The sequence below is a fragment of the Strongylocentrotus purpuratus genome, unplaced genomic scaffold (assembly GCF_000002235.5).
Source record: "Strongylocentrotus purpuratus isolate Spur 01 unplaced genomic scaffold, Spur_5.0 spur5_contig_812, whole genome shotgun sequence".
Classification (NCBI taxonomy): Eukaryota; Metazoa; Echinodermata; class Echinoidea; order Camarodonta; family Strongylocentrotidae; genus Strongylocentrotus; species Strongylocentrotus purpuratus.
Genome location: NW_022145516.1, coordinates 1336170 through 1359145, shown reverse-complemented (window position 1 = coordinate 1359145; position 22976 = coordinate 1336170). Strand labels below are relative to the sequence as shown.

Genomic DNA, 22976 nt, shown 5'->3' with positions numbered 1-22976 from the left:
CACTGACCCCTCGATATGTGATATCTACAGGTGAGTGCAATCAGACTCTAAAATACAGACAAATGATGTAATGCTGGTCCAGTGCTGCAGCAAGCATGCAAGCAAGCAAGAGGCGCAGCCCCAATCCTACCTTCAAAACAGGTGTGTCCGTCTGGACTAAGGGTGTAGCCTGGTGGACAGGTGCAGTAGTACCCCCCTGGGGTATTGACACAGGCGTGGCTACACTTTGGTTCTGGTCCGGCAGGGCAGCGGGGGTCACGGCAGGGCATGGTGGTTCCTGCGTTGGCCACATTGCACTCATTCAGATCTACAGAAATGAGGATAAAATTGGTTAAAAAATACATGTACCTTTCATCCCGAAGGCTACAGGATAAGATATTCCAAACACCCTCTTCTTTCTTGCTAAGAAACTGTCAGTAATTGTATATGTGTATCTGTGTATATTTCGATTATCTATATACTTTAAAAGGGTTTGTGAAAATATGTTATTATATATCTATTTTATTGTGATTATTAAGACAATTTAAAATGATTTATGAAAATAATGTTCACATTATATCTATTATTGGGACCTACAAAAACAAGCTATGCTTTCCAGTAGATTCCTGTTTCATTTCATAATTTTGAACTTACTTTGTAAACTATGTTCTTTATTGTGCAAACAAATTATATATGAAATGAAATAAAATCAATCAATCAATGAAAACATCTAAGGAAAGCATAAAATGAGAAAACAATTTAATTTAAGGTAATCCATGATTATACCTAATCAGGAAGGGATGGGTATATAAAGAACCTATGTACTTATTCTGTGGAACCTTCATCTGAATACTTGAACTAATTGGCTGTTTCTACTCTCTTGAGGGGGAGGATTCTAGAGCAAAGACCATGCATTAGCAAAGGTTCTCCCCCCCCCCCCCCCCACTTGATTCTGCCAAGGAAGGAAAACTAATACAGCGTTTTGAGAGCAGAAAGACCTGTACAGAGAGAAAGAGAACTGCCTCACAAATGAATTGAGAACCATGGTCTAGACTCTGGATCATGCCTCACTAAGGACTGCCTGAATATTTCTCCTCTATCAAATTTAACTTGGCACTGGCCGGACTCATGGTTGAGTCTCTCGCCTCTGGGGCAGATATCATAGGTGGTACAGTAGTGGACCAGAACATTACTCTATCAAATATACCTTGGCACTGGCTGGACTCATGGTTGAGTCTCTCGCCCCTGGGGCAGTTATCACTGGTGGTACAGTCGGGACCGGAATATTACTCTATCAAATTTACCTTGGCACTGGCCGGACTCATGGTTGAGCCTCTCACCCCTGGGGCAGTTATCACAGGTGATATAATGGGGACCAAAATATTACTCCATTAATTTATCTTGGCACTGGCCGGACTCATGGTTGAGTCTCTCGCCCCTGGGACAGTTATCACAGGTAGTACAATCGGGACCAGAATATTAATCTATCAAATTTACCTTGACACTGGCCGGACTCATGGTTGAGTCTCTCGCCCCTGGGGCAGTTATCACATGTGGTGCAGTCTGGCCCTGGGGTACATTGCCTCTGGTCTACGTGGAGTAGGTACCCTTCCTGACAAGAGCATGCGTAGCTACCAAGCGTGTTACGACAGTTGTGCTGGCAGCCTCCCTGGACGGGCATGGCACACTCATCAACATCTGCAGGAGAAGTGCAATATATTGATATTGGATATTTATAATTACTTCATGACCAGCCTACATATACTTGACTGATCTCTTTTGTTGTGTGAATAACTTTTGTTTTTAAGTGGCCCAAACATTGTGGAGCGGTGTGTGCAATGCTTTGTAACCACAAGGAAAAGGCGCTATATCAAATATCTCTTGGATTGGAATTATTTCTTCACAATGTGGAAATATGCTTCCCACCAGCATTACAATAATAAAAGAAACAAAGTACAGTAATATGAAACATGCACACAAAAATAGCAAACAATTTGAAAACAGAAAAAATCTTGTCCTTTCTGATAAGGTGATTAAAAATATCTCTCCATGCTTTTAACAGGCGATTCAATATAATCATCATTGATTGTGTGAGTGTGAATGGTCTAACAACTGTCAATGGTCTAACAAATAGGCTGATTTCATCAAAATCTAAGGACTTCCACGATATGAAACTTTTGTGAATTGTTAACAATGGCCATATTCACAGAAAAAAGATTATGCCAAAAGCTAATATTCAGTTTTGTGATTTCATTATTTTGTGGCACAAAACTTTTCCAAATCTACAACATTGACAAAATTCACGAAAGTTTGATGCAAAGTTTTTTGCAGTTTTTACCAGACACAGTATAAAGAGACATGCACTTTTTATTTTCTAATTTTAAAGTTATATAATTTTTCATTAATTAATCATGTAATACTATTAAAAATCCATTGTAAAATCATGAGCTGTAATCATCTTCATCAACTTTGATGTCTTCTCTTTACATTCAAACCACAAGCAAATTCTCAAAAATCTAAAATAAGAAAAGGAAAGATATAGAGAGTAAGAGAGAAAGTAGGGGGAGAGAGAGAGAGAGGGGGGATAAGAAGAGGTAGAGATAGACGAACCATGATCCCCTCTTCACAGTGCCTTCCACTATCATTAAAAAAGTGCTAAAGAAAGAGAGAGTTCATAAGAGAGAAAGATCATAAGAGAAAGAGAACAGGAGAGAAGAGAAAGAAAGACAGAGAGAAGGGAAGAGTAGGATAAGAGGGAGATAGACAAACCATGATCCCCTTTTTACAGTACCTTCCACTATCATTGACAAGGTGTTGAAGAAGGAGAGAGAGAGCACAAGAGAAAGGGAACAGGAGAGAAATGAGAGAAAGACAGAGAGAAGGGGAGAGAGTTGGGCCTTGTTCATACCTTCATAGTGCCTTCCATTACCCCCATTGAGAAGGAGTTAAAGAAAGAGAGAGGGCATAAGAGAAAGAGAACAGGAGAGTAAAGAGAGAAATACAGAGAGAAGGAGAGAGAGTTGGGCCTTGTTCATACCATTACAGTGCCATCCATTACCATTCAGATAGTGTTACAGATAAAGAAAGAGAGAGAGCATAGGAGAAAGAGAACAGGAGAGTAGAGCAAGAAAGACAAAGAGAAGGGGAGAGAGATGGGCCTTGTTCATACCGTCACAAGAAGAAATAGAGATAGCATAAGAGAAAGAGAACAGGAGAGAAGAGACAGAAAGACAGAGAGAAGGGGAGAGAAAGACAAAGAGAACGAAAGAGAGATGGGCCTTGTTCATACCTTCACAATGCCTTCCATTGTTATGTAATCTCATGCCTGAAGGACATTGACATCTGAAACCATCAGGTGTGTTGATGCAATTGTGTGAACACACTCCGTCTGTACATTCCCTGGGTGCTGCTTATCAGAAAGATCAAACAAAATCAACAAAATATCAGGAAAAGACCAAAGATGAAATTCTTTACAAACGCTCAAATAGATTTCATATGACAAATAATATTATCAAATATTAAGGAGCCCTAAAAACAATAAGTACCACAGTGCTTACAATACAAATATATAAACAGAGGAAGAAAATGTACAGTACAGGAAGTATATCACATAGATCATTGGGGAAAAAGGTGAGTTTTGAGGGATATTTTGAAGGTGGCAAGACAGGTAATTTCCGATGAATCATAAACATAATACCATAAATCCATTTAAAAATGATAACAATTTGAGCTGTTCACATATTAACATTAATCATTAAAATGTTAATATTTAAACAAAGCAGTGCATTCCAAAATTTATAAATCTGGACGAGAAAGCTGATCATACCTGTCTTATACCAATGTTGTATATTTTTATTTATTTTTTTTTTTTTGGGGGGGGGGGGTTGGTGACATGCCACAAACTAATTAAAAAATCTTGCAAGTTTGAATATATGATTATATACGAAGGGACGACTTTGACAATTCAACATTTTTACACTAATCATTAAAATGTTAACATATAAACAAAGCAGTGCATTCAAAAATTTGTAAATCTGGACGAGAAAAGCTGATCATACCACTGTTATATATACATCTTCTTTTTTTTGGGGGGGGGGGGTGCCTAAAAGTATTTTAATAGTCTTGCAAGTTGTGATGAGTGATTAGATACGAAAGAATGACTTACCTTGGCAGTCCGCGTATCCCAGTCCCTCGTAACCAGGTGGGCAGGTACATCTGAAGCTACCAGCCGTGTTCTCACATCCAAACTGACACCCATGGTCCTGAAGACATTCATTTACATCTGCAAAGATTTTAAACAGTTTATAAAGTCAAACCTGTTTTAGCAAGCCCCCTATATAGAAAGACCACCTGTCTTAAGAGACCGCATTGTTTGTTTCTGTGAGCAGAATTTCCCATTGAAACCTGTAGTAAAGAAATCCGTACACAAAGACAGCCTGCTCTAAAAACCTCTTTACTTGTATTTCTTGAGCGGTCTTCATATATTCACTGTATATTGATTATGACTGGGTAACTTTGAAAGGTACTAGGCAACTGTTTGAAGTGCAAAATGAAAGAAAGTGGTAAATGTGTGTACATATTTCTCTTCTGCTAGATGCGCGCACTCCAAAGTGATGCCTACACCATAGAGCGATTTTACAAACCAAAACAGAAGCAATTTTTGAAATCCATTAACAGGTTCTCAGAATATCATGATTACAAGCGATTTTTCATAAACATGTATGACCCTTTGATCTCTGACCTCATGACCTGAAAATCTAATCAATTCATTGGCTCTGCAAGATACATACATGTCCTGAGATTGATAGTAATCCATCCATCGGTTCCAATGATAATGCATTCACAAGCTATTTTTGCATACGTAATGAGCTCCAAACAGCACTGGATATAATAACTGGGATTATGTCACTCAAAATGTTACAGTTTGCATTCAGAGTTCAAAACTGGTTTCAGAGTGATAACAGAGGGAGACTCACCAGTACACATCCTTCCATCGAGACCAAGATCGTATCCAGGGGGACACAGACACCGGTAGGATCCCTTGGTATTGATGCACTGGTAGTGGCAAAGACCCCTCTCAAGGGAGCACTCATTAATGTCTGCAAGAAGAGAGTTAAAACAAGAGATAATCAGAACAGACACCGGTAGGACCCTTGGTATTGATGCACTGGTAGTGGCATAGACCCCTCTCCAGGGAGCATTCATTAATGTCTGCAAGAAGAGAGTTAAAACAGGAGATAGTCATTTCAATTCAATTCAATTCAATTTATTTATGTTTCCAACAAAACATTACAAATAAATTATAAACATTTACAACAAATGTAGAAATACATATTGGAATCAGAGGGGTCCACTAAAAAGCAATGCTTGTACAAGTGTGAACACCTCAAATGATACGTAAGAACACATTCACTCATCTTTTACAACAATAATTAGGAATCCCGCAAGGCAAAACAGAGAAGACAGTCTAATTTGTAAACAGAGGAGTTTAGGTTTCATGCCATTAGTTTGAAGGCCCAAAATTACAAAACACTCTTCGCAGCAATAATTAGGAATCCCTCACAACAAAAAGAGAAGATAGCCTAATTTGTACACTTTTTACAGATAATTGTATTGATTTTAAAGAAAAATCACACAAATTATTATTATATCTCAAAATAAATTTTATGTTTTTTAACGTAATTAACAATTTTGTCCATCCTTTCTTACCAATACAGTTCTGTCCATTGCTGTGTATCTCGAATCCCTCAGGACAGCGGCATCTGTAAGAGCCTGCTACCTCGTCACAACCAAACTCACAAACAGCACCATACCTCTCGCAAGCATTCATACCTGCAGGATGAAGAAAATAGACATTCACGATACTTCAATTATTTTCAATTCTACTCCTATTAACTATAATTTTCAAGGAGTCTGATAAAAAACAAAAATAATGTAGTAGCATTGCACTAATAGCTAAACTGAAATGTATCATCACACAAGTAAAATAACGGTACTGCTAATGAAATCATGTGCACCGTTTTCCATGATAATAATTGATACATGATTAAACGATACAAACCTTTCTTAATTAAAAAAAATGCTTTTGAAACAAAGGAAAATTAATTAATTGATTATTAAACTGACTCACTGACTAAATGATACAGATAAATTGGTTAGATGGTTCTTGAACTGAATGGATAATTTGATGAATGACTAACATTTTTTTATCAATAAATGGATCAATCCATTCACAAATCTAAACAATTATTACTTCCATTTGTTTATGTTTTTACAAATGGTGGGCCCACAATTATGGTACACTAAGAACCCTATTGATTAGCTGACTGGATTATCAACTATGCGATGCAGACGTCATTGAACATAACCTAGAGTCTGATCTTAGTTTATAGCTTTACAAGTGGTGGGCCTGCAGTTATGGTACAGAAAGTACCCTATAGATCAATAGACTGCATTATTAACTATGTGATACAGAATTAATTGAGCATGTCTTAGGTCTGATCTTAGTCTATATTTCTACAAATGGTTGGCCTATTATTATAGGTCAGTAAGGACCATATGGATTATAACCTGACTGTATTATGGACTTTGTGATGCTGACTTACTTGAGCATGTCCTAGTGTCTGATCTGAGTGAGTACCCTGTCCGACAAGTACAGAAGTAGCTTCCTTCTGTGTTCATACACAGGTGCTGACATCCACCGTTAGCCGTTCTGCATTCATTCAGATCTGAAAACAATATCACAGATTATTTTGCTAATGGATGCCATTCCCATATCAACTTTATCCCAGCATTAGATGAGAAGCCATCTTGTAGATTGATCACAATAAGTCAAGGGTTTATATTCCCATCATGTTTGTTTAAGAAAAGTGGTACAGTTTACTTTTTAACACTGATCTGAATTCAAAATGGCTACTATGATTAAAAATCAAAATTTGAAAAGTATTCTGAAGATGTACAATTTGGTACACTACAACTTGCTTTATCACCTTTTATTTCTCATAACTTGCTTTAAACACTGATAATTTAAAAATGGAATATGTGATTAAAATTAAAAATTAATTAAATAAATATACATAAAATTAGTATTGTTAGTGTTTTGTTAAGAGATTTGTTCAGGAGTCGACGGCTAATGGGGTGCAGGCTAGACTTACCAACACATCTTCCTGCAATACTGGAGTATCCCTTAGCACAGTTACAGTGATAGGACCCGATGGTGTTAATACACTTTCCTGTGCACCCATGGGGTTGACTGGCACACTCATCGATATCTGTGGAGGGGAAACAGTTCATTTGAAACAGCTTGTAAATGTAAATGACCTGTACGTGCCGATTAATCACACTATTGTTGTCGCAATTGTCTGCCCTAACAGGTGCATTATTATGTCATTGCTGTTAATGACAGCATTAGCATTACACATACATGTAGCATCTGCATTCTGACACTCAAAGTGACATTCACTTACATCATGCCATTTTCTTCCGTATTTCAAAACCTAGTATACACTACTAAACTAGCAATGGTGATCCTAGTTGAATAGCACCAAAAACTACCATTATCACCAACATCTAACACAAAAACTTAGACATATGTTGTCATTGTTCAACATTTCAAAACCACATCTGCACTGAAAAAAAAACTTCAAATAAAATCAGAATATTCACAAGTTAAAACGTTGTTTACTCCTGGGGTTAATGCTTGCAACATAACATCTTTACCAACACCAGTTTTAACACTACATATTATGTGCCACATATCTTACCACCTTTCTTCATTTTAAGTCCTATTCTGCCCTAAAATGTTTAGCTAACTTAGGTGATGATGTTAAAACAACACCAAAAATAACACCAGAACTAATCCCCACAAGTCACACTATCTTCCTACATTTCAAATCCCTTGTCTACACGAAAGTTTTAAGCTAAATTTGGTGTTGATATTAAAACAACACCAGACATAACACCAGAACTAATCCCCCACACGTCACATTACCTTCCCATGTTTAAAATCCTTGTCTACACTGAAATGTTTAGCAAACTTGGTGTTGATGGTACCACAACACCAGCACTAGCACCAGAACATATCCCCACAAGTCACACTATTTTCCTTCATTTAAAATCCTTGTCTACACTGAAATGTTTAGCTAAAATTGGTGTTCATGTTAAAACACCAGAACTAACACCCAAACTAACCCCCACAAGTCACTCTACCTTTCTACATTTAAAATCCTTGTCTAAACTGAAATATTAAGCTACCTTTGGTGTTGGTGGTTACACAACACCAGAACTAACCTCCACAAGTCACACTACCTTCCTTCATTTAAAAACTTTGTTTACACTGAAATGTTTAGCTAATTTTGGTGTTGATGCTAACACAACACCAGAACTAACACTGGAACTTACCTCCACAAGTCATGCCATCTTCCTGTAGTTCAAACCCTTGTCTACACTGACAGGTGTAACTGCCGTGGGTGTTAAGACACCTGTGATGGCAAACACTGGGTCCTCCGCTCTGCCTGCACTCATCAATATCTGCAACAATAAAAAATATTTAAAAAAGTCAAGGAAAAATGAAAATTCTTTCAAAAATATCAAAAAGTACATCTTCCATACAATCTAAATCTCCACATCTCCAAATATACATAAAATAATTAGAGAAATATAATTTGTATATTCACTGATGTAATAGGCTCTAGTTGTTACTATATGTATGGTACATGTACCTAAAGAGAAAAACACAACACTATTTTCTGAAGGGAGAAAACCATACAGAGGCATGGTACTTTTATGTTGCTGATGATAAAATTCAACTTTACAGATAATATTACCATGGTCATCAGATTCATTCATGCACAATATGCACCATCTCCATTCCCTGGGGAGTAGTAGTACTATATGGTCACCGTGAAGAGTATATAGCAATAACAAATACAAATGCTTTCATCATCCTACCAGGTCCCCATTTCTCTCCTGGGTATGGAGTGGCAAATGTAGATTAATGCCTTGGCAAAAGATACTTTCACATAGTCCTGTTTCAACTTTCATTGATTTCTAATATCTCCCTTGCTCCTTGTTTTCTTTTTCATTTTACAGTTTACTCTATCTACCTCCTCATGCTCATAGATTTAATTCCATATTTTCCATTTTCCACTTTCTTTGCCCCACCGTGACTTACCAATACAAGATCTTCCGTTCATATGGAGTCTGAATCCTTGTCTGCACGAACACCTGTAGCTGCCGGCTGTGTTCTCACAGCTATGATGACACGGCTGCCATTGGCTCTGTCTACACTCGTCGATATCTGTAATGGTGATGATACAAAACGTGTTAATCTTAACAAGTCCATGTTCTTACTGAATAGTGACGTTGAAGTGTCGTGCAATTCAGATGTAGATAACTACTGGGGCTCCAAATGTGTTTAGATATCACATACCCGTTTGTACAGATCCAAAAGGGCATTAACCTTTGTGTTTAAGTATATGAGTTAACACTTCTGTTACTTTCTTCGCCTCCCTGCCCAGTCGCTTATTTGCTATGCGTGCATTTTTACACAAAACAGTAGGTATCAGGTGAGGGAAAGACTGCTTTGTGCAACAATTGGGCTTTGCAATATTACCCTATTATGTTCTTGATTTGCTCCATGGCAACCTGTTTAACACCAGCATAGATTAATCTTGCAATGGAGATAATTAAAAGTAATCTCAAAGCCTTTGGTATGGATATGTACCTTTTTTGGAAAAGCTTTATTTACAATTGTTATCTTCTTCTTTTTCTTAAAAGAAAAACATGCTGAAACCAGGGAGATCTCCCTGCTCAAACATAGCATACATGTTCATAACTACACTATACACCATGTTTTATAAAAAATGTTATTAATAAAGTTTCTTGGCAACACTAGGTATGATTTTAGATTACAGATTAATCACCAACAAGGCTTACAGGAACATGATTATAAAAATTGTAAAAAACACGAGTTTCCTTTCCATTAAATATTCTTTTAATTCTAACTATTGATATTTAATTTCCTTTCCAGCTATACTTCAATTTTGATGATAATGAAGATGATGGCTTCTTGTATAGAGCCAATATCTGTCTCAACAGGGCATCATGGCTCTTGCTCTAATAAAATGGTTCTGAGTCAGTACATAGTACAAATGACCCCAAATATCAACAAATCTGTTAAACATCTAGTACCACTCTCTGCACTTTAAAATTATCACTGCCAAGGTGATGGATGTGCTTCATACATACTTTTTGTTTGCCTTCTTAGGACTTGAATAATGTGCCATTTTATTGTAATTTTCCCCATAGTCTACAACCTGCAAACTTATCAAAGCATGGTATGAAAAACTCAAATAATTTTGAGTTATGTATTAAATTTCTTTGCCACTGTATCTCAACCCGCCATATCTACAATCTGCAAACTTTCCAAGCATCCTACATGTAAAAGAAAAATACTACACTTTTGAATTATGTACTCATATTGCCTGTAGCTTATCTAGGATTTACACGCTACTCCTGCAATCAACTCCGCTTTCATTTACAGAGTTGGAGAGAAAGGTTTTGACATCGGGCAGGTGGCGACAAGCTAAATTGCCAATTTGAGGATCAGAGAGCGTCTGAGTTTGCGGAGAAGTGCCAAGTGGCAGGAAACCTCAATTAGACGCTGTCATATCTTCAGCTGAAGGCCTGAGAGTTTTCATTCAGAATTTCACATGCAGGCGTGCCTAGATCTGCACTGTATGATCTGGTATTGTTTTGTTAGATGTTGTTAGATTTATGAGAGTGCATAGTGACCACCTAGGGGAGGTAAAAATGTAATTTCTTTTAATGTAGATTCCTTGTCTGCCTCATAGCAAAGATATAATTGATTTTCACATATTGTCTGTTTGTAAGCAGTAGGTTGTTTTGGGGTGTTTTAAGTTACCTTACAAATCGTAAACAGTGAACATTTATCAGTGGCATTTCTTCACACAATTTATTGATGGAATTTTGAATAAAAAATTGTGGAGTACCACAATGGTCCATTCTTAGACCCTTTCTATTTTTTTTATTTATATCAATGAATGATTTACCATATTCCACTAAACTCTATATTAAAGTATATAAATTAACGCCCTTCTGGCTCCAAACAAATCATTCTTCTATAAAAAGAATAGGACATTCAAAGATGAAGACTACCAGGTTAAATTAACTGTGTTCATGTCTTTGTGTATACTTTGAAATACTTTGTTGTATAAATTGCACCCCAATGCATCATTCTAAAATATTTCTTTCCAGGGATAAAATCATTACAGTGAAGTCCCTCCACTTCTTTAAACATGGATATATGTCATACTTATTACAAGATTATATATCTTTACTTTCAGAAACACAGAGTACAACAAGAAAATGTTAGTCCATGACCAGTTATCAATAGATAGTATTCAAACTCAAACATTACCATTTTAGAATCACTTATTATAAGGAACCTTTTTTTTTTTCCTTTTCTATCCCTTTATCCCATGTTTCAAATGCCAAATAACCCTTTAGATCTTTTACATTCCAATCTATCAGTATGACTAAAAGGTCTTAATGGTAGTTCAAGTTCAGAGTTGCATATATGCATTCAGGATGGGCCAATTATATAGTTCATCAAACCTAAACATTGCCAGAGTCCCTGGGGAACATGACACATTCAATAGCTGGGTTCACTTGATCAAGAGTCCTTTAACGATCTTGGAGTTAAAGACTGCGTGGGAACACTCCTAGTTTTATAAACTAAGATCGGTATCCTACTAATTCAGTTAAACCTGAGCCTGGGTCTAAAATCACATTTCAAAAAGGAACATTTAAACCTTCTTTATAATTGGCTTTTAGTGAAGCTCATGGCGTCAAACCTCAATGTTATCTTGGAGTTAAGGACCGCATCGGAACACTCCTGGATTTCCTACTAATTCATTTAAACTTGAGCCTGGGTCTAAATTCATATTTCAAAAAGGAAAAAGAAACCTCAGACTAACTTCCTTTGTTAAACAAAAGTTTGGAAAAATGTGTTAGCCCAGCATCAGATTTTAATTGTAGCAAAATATAGATGCATAGTAGTGGGTTTTCATGGGGAACTTGACACCATTCTTGTGTAAAGCAATAAAGCATTGTGCCCTAGCCTACCACCTTACATAATTCTCATCATATATCAAATTTCCCTCAATCTCGAGATATATAGGCAAGTTGGAGCATTTTCTAGTGGGACTACAGGGTTTGCTGATTCAGGGACCCCTTTGCACACACAAACACACTAATTGGTCATTAGAATAAAATTAGTGTCTGTCAGCAAATTATGATGCAATACACATGACACTGACTATTATTTGGCTTTAACGTTATGGAAGATTTAACAAACCACAAGCCTTTTCTTTCACAATATAATCGCATGACCAGTACTCAACTTTGTTTTTCATCGCTAAATAGTACCTTTAAGATCATGAGTTGAGAAGCAATAAAAGTGAGAGAAAGAATTAAAGGAAATAGCCATCTTCCTTTCATAGGTCAAGCGCTCTTGTTATGTCATAAAACTACAGATAAGAGATATTTCAAAGACACCATCCCTTCCATTTTTGTCATTCTTGTCTCTCATTAGTCTATCAAATAGAGGAAATTGTTCGTTTTTAGCCAGATTAGCATTAACTATCCAAACTCACTATTGCACATCTGTTTGTCTCCTGACAGAGTGAGTACAGCTGCTTCCATATTGACAGCTGTATCCCCCTTCAGAACCCCTACCATCACCATTCCCTACCATCACCATCATCATCACCACCACCACCACCACCACCACCACCACAGCTCCCTACCACCACCACCACCAACATTACCACCCCTCCTTCCTGCCCCTCCACAATGATTAAACTCACCTATGCATCTTTGTTTGTCCGCCGATAAAGTAAAGCCGCTTCCACATTCACAGCTGTAACCCCCTTCTGTGTTCACACACTGCTGGTCACATTGAGAGTTCTGACATTCATTCACATCTAAGGAAAATATAAGAGAAACAGACAATGAGCACTTTTCTTTTTAAAAATTATTCAAAAGTAAATAAATATCATTGTTGCTATTCTTTAAAACCAGAAACATTTTTAAAAATGATTGTGATTCATGAAAGTTTCATGTCACTGCATAATCTAATCAAATTCATCAGAAGTTCACAACACAAAACTTTTGCCATCAGTGGAAACTTCTTGCCACAACCATGGTTGTCATTATTAATTTGCAAAAGGTTCATGTCACATAGGTGATTCTAAAGATAGGATCTGGATCTGTATCAAAAGAAATATGGAGGGGAATATTAATGATAGCTTTTCCTTGTTTTAAACCAAAACTGTTCACAAGAAATAATTTATAAATAGTGCAAACACATGCGCCCCCAAAATACTGTAACACTCTGATATCCAAATATCCATACACAATAATATGGAGGGAATATTAATAACTTTTCCATGTTTAAAACCAAACCTATTCACATGAACCATTTGATAAATAGTGTAACCACATGATTAAGATCTCAGACAGCAGGACCAAGATCTCAACCTTCCAGTCCAAGAATTACAGAATCTAATCTTGAGACATTGGCTCATTTGTGTCACAATAACAAATCTGAAGGCTCTTAAGTTAAATTCAAAATGTGGATTGTATTTCACCAGGGGGAATATATACATGTACGTGAAGAATGCATTTCATAATACATTGATTTATCTCATTATGATGTAAACACACTTGCTTTCTCTCTCTCTCTCTCTCTCTCTCTCCCTCTCCCTCTCCCTCTCCCTCTCCCTCTCCCTCTCCCTCTCTCCCTCTCTCCCTCTCTCCCCTCTCTCTCCCTCTCTCCCTCTCCCTCTCCCTCTCCCTCTCCCTCTCTCTCTCTCCCTCCTTACCTCTCCCTCTCCCTCTCCCTCTCCCTCTCCCTCTCCCTCTCCCTCTCCCTCTCCCTCTCCCTCTCTCTCTCTCCCTCCTTACCTCTCTCTCTCTCCCTCCTTACCTCTCTCTCTCTCCCTCCTTACCTCTCTCTCTCTCACAAGCTGGGAAAATGAGCAGAATAAAATGTGATTGTAATAAATTCCAGGGCAAACTGATGCTGACATAATAGGTTTAGACCTGTCAGAGATGATCATATGATCTGCCAGGACGAGACACGTTCGTTTCCAGATGTCTAGCCATGCAAAATCAAACATCAAACAAGTCTTCATCAAAACTGATTTACCACATGAGGTATTTGTACACACCTAGAGTTCAATTGCAAAAGTGAGAAATCCAATTCCTAAATTTTAAACATCAGACAGTCACACAAAATGCTTCGTCAAAATGATATACCATATAGGATACATACAATATGTTTACATCTGAAATAATAATAGTAATACTAACAGTAAGTTACATTTCTACAGAGCTTAATACAAATGTTTCTAAGCACTTTACATCAATTTGTTGAAACAATAAAAAAGGCCCTTACTTTAAAAAATCTACGATGTTTACAATATTTAATCTACATTTACAAAGGAATGTGTAAGCAATATCAGACACCAAAAAGGAGAATGGATACCAGAATTTATAAAATACTACAAGTAATAAATTCTTTAAACTACCATCTAAAAGCAAAACATAATGAATGACAATAAAGAGGCATAGAGAGATGAAAGTAGCTTTTCAGTTTTGAAACTTCAAATGTATATTTGTGAAAATATGTGTTTCTCTTACTTTTGCAACTTCAATATGACTATTCATATCAATTTTAATTCATTTTTCTAAAATAAATTCATAAACTAGTTTTCTATTGTTTTGGGTATTCTTCATAGTGACCTGCTTTATTTCCATTCCATAAAGTCTAGTAATCAACTATTTCTATTTATTTCTAGAAGTGTAAACAAGTAGGCCTATATAGAATATTTTTCTTCAAAAAGATACAAATGTTACAAAAACTTACATCATCCTAAATCGTTAGAGAATCCCTTGAAATTACATAGTAAGATTTATTTTAAGCAAACTATAAAGTGAGCACTTTTAGCTATAAAATAAAACAGAATATCACACAAACAGGCCTTCTATAAAGACATCAGTCGACAGCAATAAAAATCAAATAATTGGCAGATTATATCCTTCCCCTGTGTCTTGGTACCTTGCCAATGCAAACCTTTGCTATGCCAAGTCCATGGTCACAAAACTCAATAAAATATCGGACACTTTGGAAGTTTGTTGAAAATTCATTTTGTATCTATATTACACGGTTCTACTTAGAGAGTTTTCAATGTGTTATTTGTCACTGGTCAAGACTTATTATTGATGGTTCGCTGACCTCACAAAAATATCTGTTTTTTATGATTTCCTATGACATGGAAATTATATATGTATATTCAAATACAGGTATTTCCATCAAAACTGTAACAATTTATATCACTTTCAAATAAAACAGGTACAGTATTGCTTCATTGTAAGCAAAATGGTTGCAGGAACTCTAAATCTTTTGGCTTCCTTTGTAATATAGTATTAATGACTGCTTTGAGAGAAATAGTTGTTTTATTACGCTCAAGGGAAGGTTAGAATTGTGCTATTCCCCGAGGCTTGCCGAGGGGAATAGCCCAATTGTAACCTTCCCGAGAGCGTATGAAAACAACTATTTCTCGAATATTAAAGCAGTCATTAATACTTTTATATGCCGAAAAAAAATAGACTAAAAAATGAAAAATGAAAAATATTTATCACTTTAGTCGAAGACGGGATTCGAACCCTTGCGTACAACAAGAGGTGTACCGAAAACCAACGCTTAGACCACTCGGCTATGGCCCGCCGTTAACATTCTTGGCAGTTTTCTCCAATATATACATTAAAATGGATTGAAACCGGCTTCGCGTGTGATGAATGCTTCGCAAAAGCTCCATATACGGACTCTTCTTTTACTTTTGCAATGCATATTGGCACGAACTTAGATCAAGATCTATCGGCAGATGTTGTTTTTTTGTTTTTGGAAGTTTATTTTCGTCTTCATGTCAACAATGCAAGATAAAATTGTCGGTAAGATCGATCGAGATTCAATTGTATTGAAATTACCGACCAATCCTTCGCACACATACGGCATCCTCCATCGCTCAAACCATTTTTTAACATGTAACCCTATGGGGTAACCATGGAGGCTGACCAACTTTTTTTAATAACCATGGTTATTAAAAATATTGAAATGTTTTATGCATGGTTACCGAGAATTTTACAGGAACAGTTGAAGTTTATGAATGCAATTCGACCAATCAGATGGCTGGATTTCTTAAGTGAGGTATATAATGCTTGTTAATTTCATATAAAGCCCTATGTATCACTTATTGAAGTGTGTCAATATTACAATGTACGACCGATCTGAACATGATACCTATGGGGTGAATTATGAGATAGGGTACTGAAACAGCTATTTCATGTTTTTACGTTTCATGTTTTTGGTCTTTCCCTAGGCCTGTCTTGATCAGACCGAAGTTGCAAAATAACCCGCTATTTTCTGACTCGGGACATTTTCACGAAGGTCAAACTGCGCCCTCACCAGACCGATGCGTTCATCACAAACTAGTTTGGACGGGCACAAATGAGCCCACTATTTTGGAAACAAGACCGAAATTTCTGGGGATATTTTTTCAACCAAATAGACTGCTAATTGCAACTGCGGACTGATGAAAACGCAAATTAGCTTGATAATTTGAAATCAGGCTAGTTAAAATAGCAGGCCATTTTGCAACTTCGGCCTGATGAAGTCAAGCCTCCTGGGTAAATTAAGGGAGAGCTCACAAAATTCAATAGTCCTTGATGATCCAAACATCACAAACTTCAGTAACTTTATAATAACACCCAAAAGTTCAACCCTATATTTCAATGTCAACAGCCTTGGAAATAATAACCGATTGTCTAGACCACTTCAGGAGCAATGAATCTCCTTACATATTGGATTATTTTTCGGTGGTTGATACGTGATACAATTAAACAGCATTTCCCCTGGTTTTATTTTGGCTGTTTGAAGGGAAGCCGGCGGAAGCTAGACACATGTGGAAGGAAGCAAGTCGGGGGAGGAACGTCAGAAGCGAGGTAAGAATATCTCATGTGTACGCTTAACAATTTAAAGGGGCATTGACAAAATTTGGTGTTATCATGAAATACATTAAAGGGAGTGTAGCTTGGCAAATACTGGTTAACGCCATCTACTTCTTCTATTGGACAGCTGCACGTAAACGAATGGACTTGATTAACGGTAGTCAGCGACTTAATCTTTACATGGTCAGCGTGCGCTAGCGTTCGCGAAACAGACCAAAGTTCTCCTCACGCTTCGGTTTTGTGTATGTTGCAGGCACGTGATTGCTGCGGTCGTGTTGTCTGTAGTCGTATTATACCCCATTGGCCCCGAGTCTGGCCACGGGAAAGACACATAGTCTCGTCATGCTACACTCCCTTTAACTCTGGGACAGGCCCCCTCCTCAATTGAAATCATCACCAACAGTAAAACAATTCAATCAGAGTCATTTTTTCTACATTTTTTCTTCTAAACAAAGGGGTTCACAAGACAAGAATGAGAAAAATATCAAAGCAATCAGATTACAGTATAACAGGTACAAGGAAATGCCATCTCATATATGTGCTAAGTATTGCAAAATTATGAACAATGCCACAATAAGTGAATTCCAAATTCTCTCAAGTATGACGAATTAAATATTATTGCTTTAATCTGCAAACTTCTGCAAGGTCTATTGTTAGAAATTGAAATCTATTTTGACAGCACAGAAGGAAATGTTCCAGCATGAAAATAACATTGTGACAATGAACCTGGTTATGACTTTGTCTGGATTAAGAAGTTGATTCACCTAATAGAAAACCACAACCATTCTTTTGAGTTGAATTCCTGTCAAGTCACAGTTTTTAACCCTGAAAGTAAATCCCAATTACTCATTGTATAAACTTCTAAAGGCATATCTAATGATTATTAAAGTTATAAAGGGAATCAAACATCTGAATTGCTTATATAAGAATATTGAGTGTTTCCACATTTGTTTGTTGTTTGATTTACCAGACTGCTAATAAAGCAGGAATTAATTCCTTTAAATGCTAGAGCGCCGTAATGGCAGCCATGCTAAAACCAAGGTAATAATCGGGAGCGCCAGGAGTGTCAAATCTGACAGATATGAGCGCTATACAAGAACCCAATATCATTATGTGTATGCTTGTAAGTAAGCAACAACAGAACAAACAGCTGTAAGTCCTCTCCAAGGGACTTGGTAATGAGGATTAATGCCCTACCAAAGGGCACATGAGCATCGACTTGGTTTAGAACCCAGGACCTCCTGGTTATGAGACCACTGCTCTACCACTGAGCCACCGCGCCTCCTGAGAATATTTTGTAATAATACTATGGCCAACACTTCGCATGATGAAATATCATTGCTCAATTTTCAGCCTTCTGAAGGTCTTATGTTGGAAGTTGAACTCTATTTCGAGTCTGGACAAAAGGAAATGTTTCATGGAAACTACATGATTGAGGCATTATAACATTGAACTTAGTTATTACTTTGTCTGAATTAAGAAGTTGATTCACCTACTACTAAACCACAACAATTCCTTAGAGATCGATTCCTGGCTGATATCCCTAATGTTCATGTACAACTGTACGTCATGTGACGAAAAGTAGAATAACATTCTTGGTTAACCACTGCCAAGCCTATGAATGATGTGGTGTTTGACAGGATATTTCATTGGAGGAATAAGAACTATGGCGATGGAAAAAGGCCAGTAAGGAATAAATCTAGAATATTTACATTAAAGGTGATACAAAGTTTTGGTATTGGGTTATGAATTTGGTTGGAATGAACATATTGGAAGCATTATGCGATTTTACAATATTTAAAGATCGTTGTCGTGGTTGAAATCGAGTCTAAAGTTATGAAATTGTAAATAATAAACTATCTATGTTGTATGGCTTCCTCTCAAGGTCAAGATAGTAATTAAGCTATATAACAATGTTTATTGCCTAAAATCAACTAATCAGCTATTCCCGTTTGGAAATTATATATCGCAACTACATATTCTGAGATTTCTATAGTACGACCGTAGGCGCTATTTGAAATTTATCAACATTTACCGGGAGCACCGGTAAATTTGTATATTCACTTTTTATAGGAAAAAATTGTAAAAAAATCACTATCCAACCAATTTTCAAAATTTCCCAAAACTTTGTATTACCTTTAATATGACATAATGCAGCTACTGACATCTCAGATCATTGATGTTGTAATTGATCTCATGGTTATCTTACTTATTCTATTCTTACACTCTATGACAGCACCTGAAACAGAGTTATAACACAGATGTAGGGGCATCTAACAGTGTATCAAGGTCATAGGCTTCAAACTTTTAAAAGGTAGAGAAAACCCACAGAAAGTGGTCATAATTGGAGCAAAACGAATCCTAACTTTGGGCATGAGACAACCCTTTGTGCTCTCCAGGTGATCGCTTCTCCATCGCCATGGAAACCCAATTAAACGATGTAAGGAGCAGGTGGTGATGGGCTGTGGAGGATCTAGACATCAAATCCAGCTTGCCCGGGTTTATATGAGCAGGGATTGGGCACATTTGACCTTGAGATTGACCTAATATGTGACCTTGATGTGACCTTGGCTTGACCTTGAACAGTTGTGGAGGTGAATGGGTTTGTTTTGTTATGTCATCATCAATCCCCACTCCCACATCGCAAATAAAAACTTCATGAAATGAACAGAAGAGAAGGGAAGCTGCACAAATGTTTTTACAAGAGTGGTGAGAAATACAAAATTTTCTTTTATATGACAGGCACTAGGGATAGATACAAGATTTTTCCATTTGTTTTGTCCCAATCAATTACTATAAGCCTACATTTTTATAAACAATTAAATTTTGTAAAGAAAATTTCACACATGGTGTCAACCTTCCTGAATTTCTAGTGATTGACGTTTTTGTGACATGATACTCTCGCGAAGGTGCACGATTGGTAACATTCAAAGAAATTCTGTGTATATGAGAAGTTTCTGGTTTGAAAGTATAGAACCCTTAAACATATATTTGCAGATAAAAAAAGAAATACACAGAAGCAAACTACATAAACAGGTGCATGTTGGATTTTTTTTATGTATCTTGACTGAAAAGAATATCCAATTTAAGGTGAAGAAATCAGTTCACCGGATAGTTATTCAACAATATCCTACTTCTGATTAATTCATTCCATTCATTTATTTTTCTAGTCATGGAACATATAAAACATATAGACACATAAGAAATGATATTTTACAATAAATATTGTGTTTGGTTTTAATGTTCTATAAATGTTGCAGATCCACACTTTATGAAGAAAAAATGAATTTTATTAAGGTAAACTTGATTTTTTTTTCTGAAAAATGTGGAAATCATTTTAAAGAGATGATTTTCTGAGAACACACTGATCCCAGATTCTAGGATGTTAGGCCAAAGCAGCATTTCATGTCCAAGTGCAAGTTCACCGACAACCCAATGAAACATATATATTACATGTGTTTCAATGGTGATCTTGTACTTTTGACAGTTTCGTGACACGCTGCCCCGGTTGATAGGGATGGGGTAAGAGGCTGTCATGGGTAATATGACAGAGTAACTTCACGATCAGGTCAATGTCATTAGTTAGGGCACCAAAGCGACACATCTGGGACACATAAGAAGCTTATCACCTGTTCCGACTAGAGAAAACTTAGAACTGTGAAGACCGTTTTACTAAAGAAACTTTCCAGGAATCATCGTGTAGCAAAAGAGGCTTACGGTCTGAAGAAAGCAACATCGTACATATAAATGATGTACAGTGAAACCTGTCTATAAAGTCCACCCAAGGTAGACAAGAAAATTGGTCTGTATAGGCAGGTGGTCTTTAAGAACGGGTTCCTCTAGTACATGTTTCAATGATAAACCAAACAAAAATGTGGTCTTTGTCGACAGGTGGTCACTAAAGCAGGTTTGACTGAATTTTGAAGAGATCAGTTGACATGACAGCTGACTAGTTGGACAGTACGGACAAAAACAGGATCCTATTTCTTTATCAATTTTTTGTTTGACATGATGTTCAAACATGCGTTTCGCTATTATGTATACTTACAAGACATTTCATTGCACAACATTCAGACAAGAAAAAATTAAGTATTGTCTTATAGTTACATGTGTATCATTTTCATATAGTGATACAATGAATTCTGGTACTGTGAATATTGATACGTTGAATTCTGGTAGAGTGAACAGGGGGTGGAGGCTTAGATGAAAGTGCACGCAGGAATTCACACAACTCTGTGTGACCCTGTGCATGCATGTCTATCTGTTTCTCTCATCTGGGAACCCATGGCTCCCAGATTGACCCTAACAGGTTGCTAACAGGTCGCTACATCTACCATGGGAAGATAGAACACATTCAGATACAAGGTGGTGAAGAGGAGGGAAAAAAACCTTGCCTTCAAAGCCCCACTGTCCTACTTGTAGCTACATGCTCCCTCTATATAGAAAACTTCCCCAATCGGTGCCTGTTGGTCCCCCATGATCCTCTTTTTCTTATGTTAGTTGAGAGCTGAGTTGATGAGATAGCCACCTGTCAGTGACCTGGCTGGGTGGTCTAATCCCTTCTGGCCCAGTAGTATTGACGGTCTTTAAAAGTTTGTACATGTGTGTATGTTTGGAATAAGCAGAGCTGCCAACATTTCTCAACAAAAGAAAAATGTACCTCTGATACTCAAAAGAGATGCAGATAAAATGTACATATCCTAAGATTGACCCTAACAGGCCGCTACATCCCTCCCATCTCCCTGATCTACCATGGGAAGATGGAACACATCCCGTTACCAGGTGTAGAGCAGGAGAAGAACAAAAGTTGACTTCAAAAGTTTGTACATGTGTGTTTGTTTAGAATAAGCAGAGCTGCCAACATTTCTCAGCGAAAGTAAAATGTACATATCATCTAAACGTCTCAATCTAGTATTGAATCTACTAGGTTAACTATAGACCCTAATAGGGCCTGGTTATTTTAGTGCTTTATTATCTTGATCATCTTTATCTTTATCCAAAAAAATTGCCTTTAAAAGTTTGTACATGTGTGTATGTTTGGAATATAAAGCAGAGCTGCTAACATTTCTCAACAAAAGACAACTGTACCTCTGATTATAAATATTGAAAAGGTTAAGCCCCTAAATAAAATGTTTGTGAAAGTAGAATAAACAAATCTTCTAAACATCTCAGCCCAGTATTGTATAGGTTAACCATTATCAGCCCCCCCCCCCCCCCTCCCCTGGGCCATTAAGGGAAGAAAGATTCTGAACCATGGCACAGAGATAGGGCATCTATCTACTGATGAATACGCCCATGAAATGACATAACTATTTCTATAAGTTTGGTATCAAAAGATGCATATGAATCTATGCCATAGAGTAGTACCGGTAGGTGTGGAGATATCTTCCAATTTCAAACTTTATTTGAAGAGACTTATCTAAGAGGCTGGGTACCCCAAGGCATCAAGTTCTTGTCAAGTTCCATTTCAATCACTGACCTATCGCTGAGGTAGGAGGATATACATTGAGTGGTCAGTGGTGGAACAGTGTCTACACATGATGCATCTAGCCACACAAGGTGATTTATACAGACTGGGCATCTAGCATGATTGCAAAGGCTTTCAAGAAATCAAATTAATGGCGCTTTCAATAGCCTAACTTTTTAACTGACTTCCAAAGTTGTTCAAATTCTTATTGAGGGCATTCAAAGAACAGACATTTTCAAGTTACCTTCCTTTAAGAATATGCTTCTACTGGAAAAGGAAAAGGACTAAAAGACTTGCTATTCTTTTCAGCTTTATTACAAATCAACCCTTCCCTTTAAGAGCAATGTAATTTATAACATCGCATTAGCGTTATTATTCTCATAGTTAGTGATCACAGATTTCTTTTTTTTTACTTTTACTTTTTCTTTTTAAACTT

The 22976-nt window shown here is 36.9% G+C and overlaps 1 protein-coding gene across 1 annotated transcript in view; it reads right to left on the bottom strand.

The window, feature by feature from the left end:
- The window catches only part of LOC764957, a 234848-nt gene that overhangs the window by 147018 nt on the left and 64854 nt on the right, over positions 1 to 22976 (bottom strand). The window contains exons 7-17 of the mRNA XM_030978301.1: positions 12870 to 12986; positions 9152 to 9277; positions 8380 to 8508; positions 7134 to 7250; positions 6585 to 6707; positions 5689 to 5811; positions 4956 to 5078; positions 4145 to 4261; positions 3269 to 3385; positions 1477 to 1677; positions 131 to 307 (exon numbers count right to left, since the gene is read on the bottom strand). Of these exons, the coding sequence (XP_030834161.1) occupies positions 131 to 307; positions 1477 to 1677; positions 3269 to 3385; positions 4145 to 4261; positions 4956 to 5078; positions 5689 to 5811; positions 6585 to 6707; positions 7134 to 7250; positions 8380 to 8508; positions 9152 to 9277; positions 12870 to 12986 (1470 nt within the window). The remainder of the gene's footprint in view (positions 1 to 130; positions 308 to 1476; positions 1678 to 3268; positions 3386 to 4144; positions 4262 to 4955; positions 5079 to 5688; positions 5812 to 6584; positions 6708 to 7133; positions 7251 to 8379; positions 8509 to 9151; positions 9278 to 12869; positions 12987 to 22976) is intronic.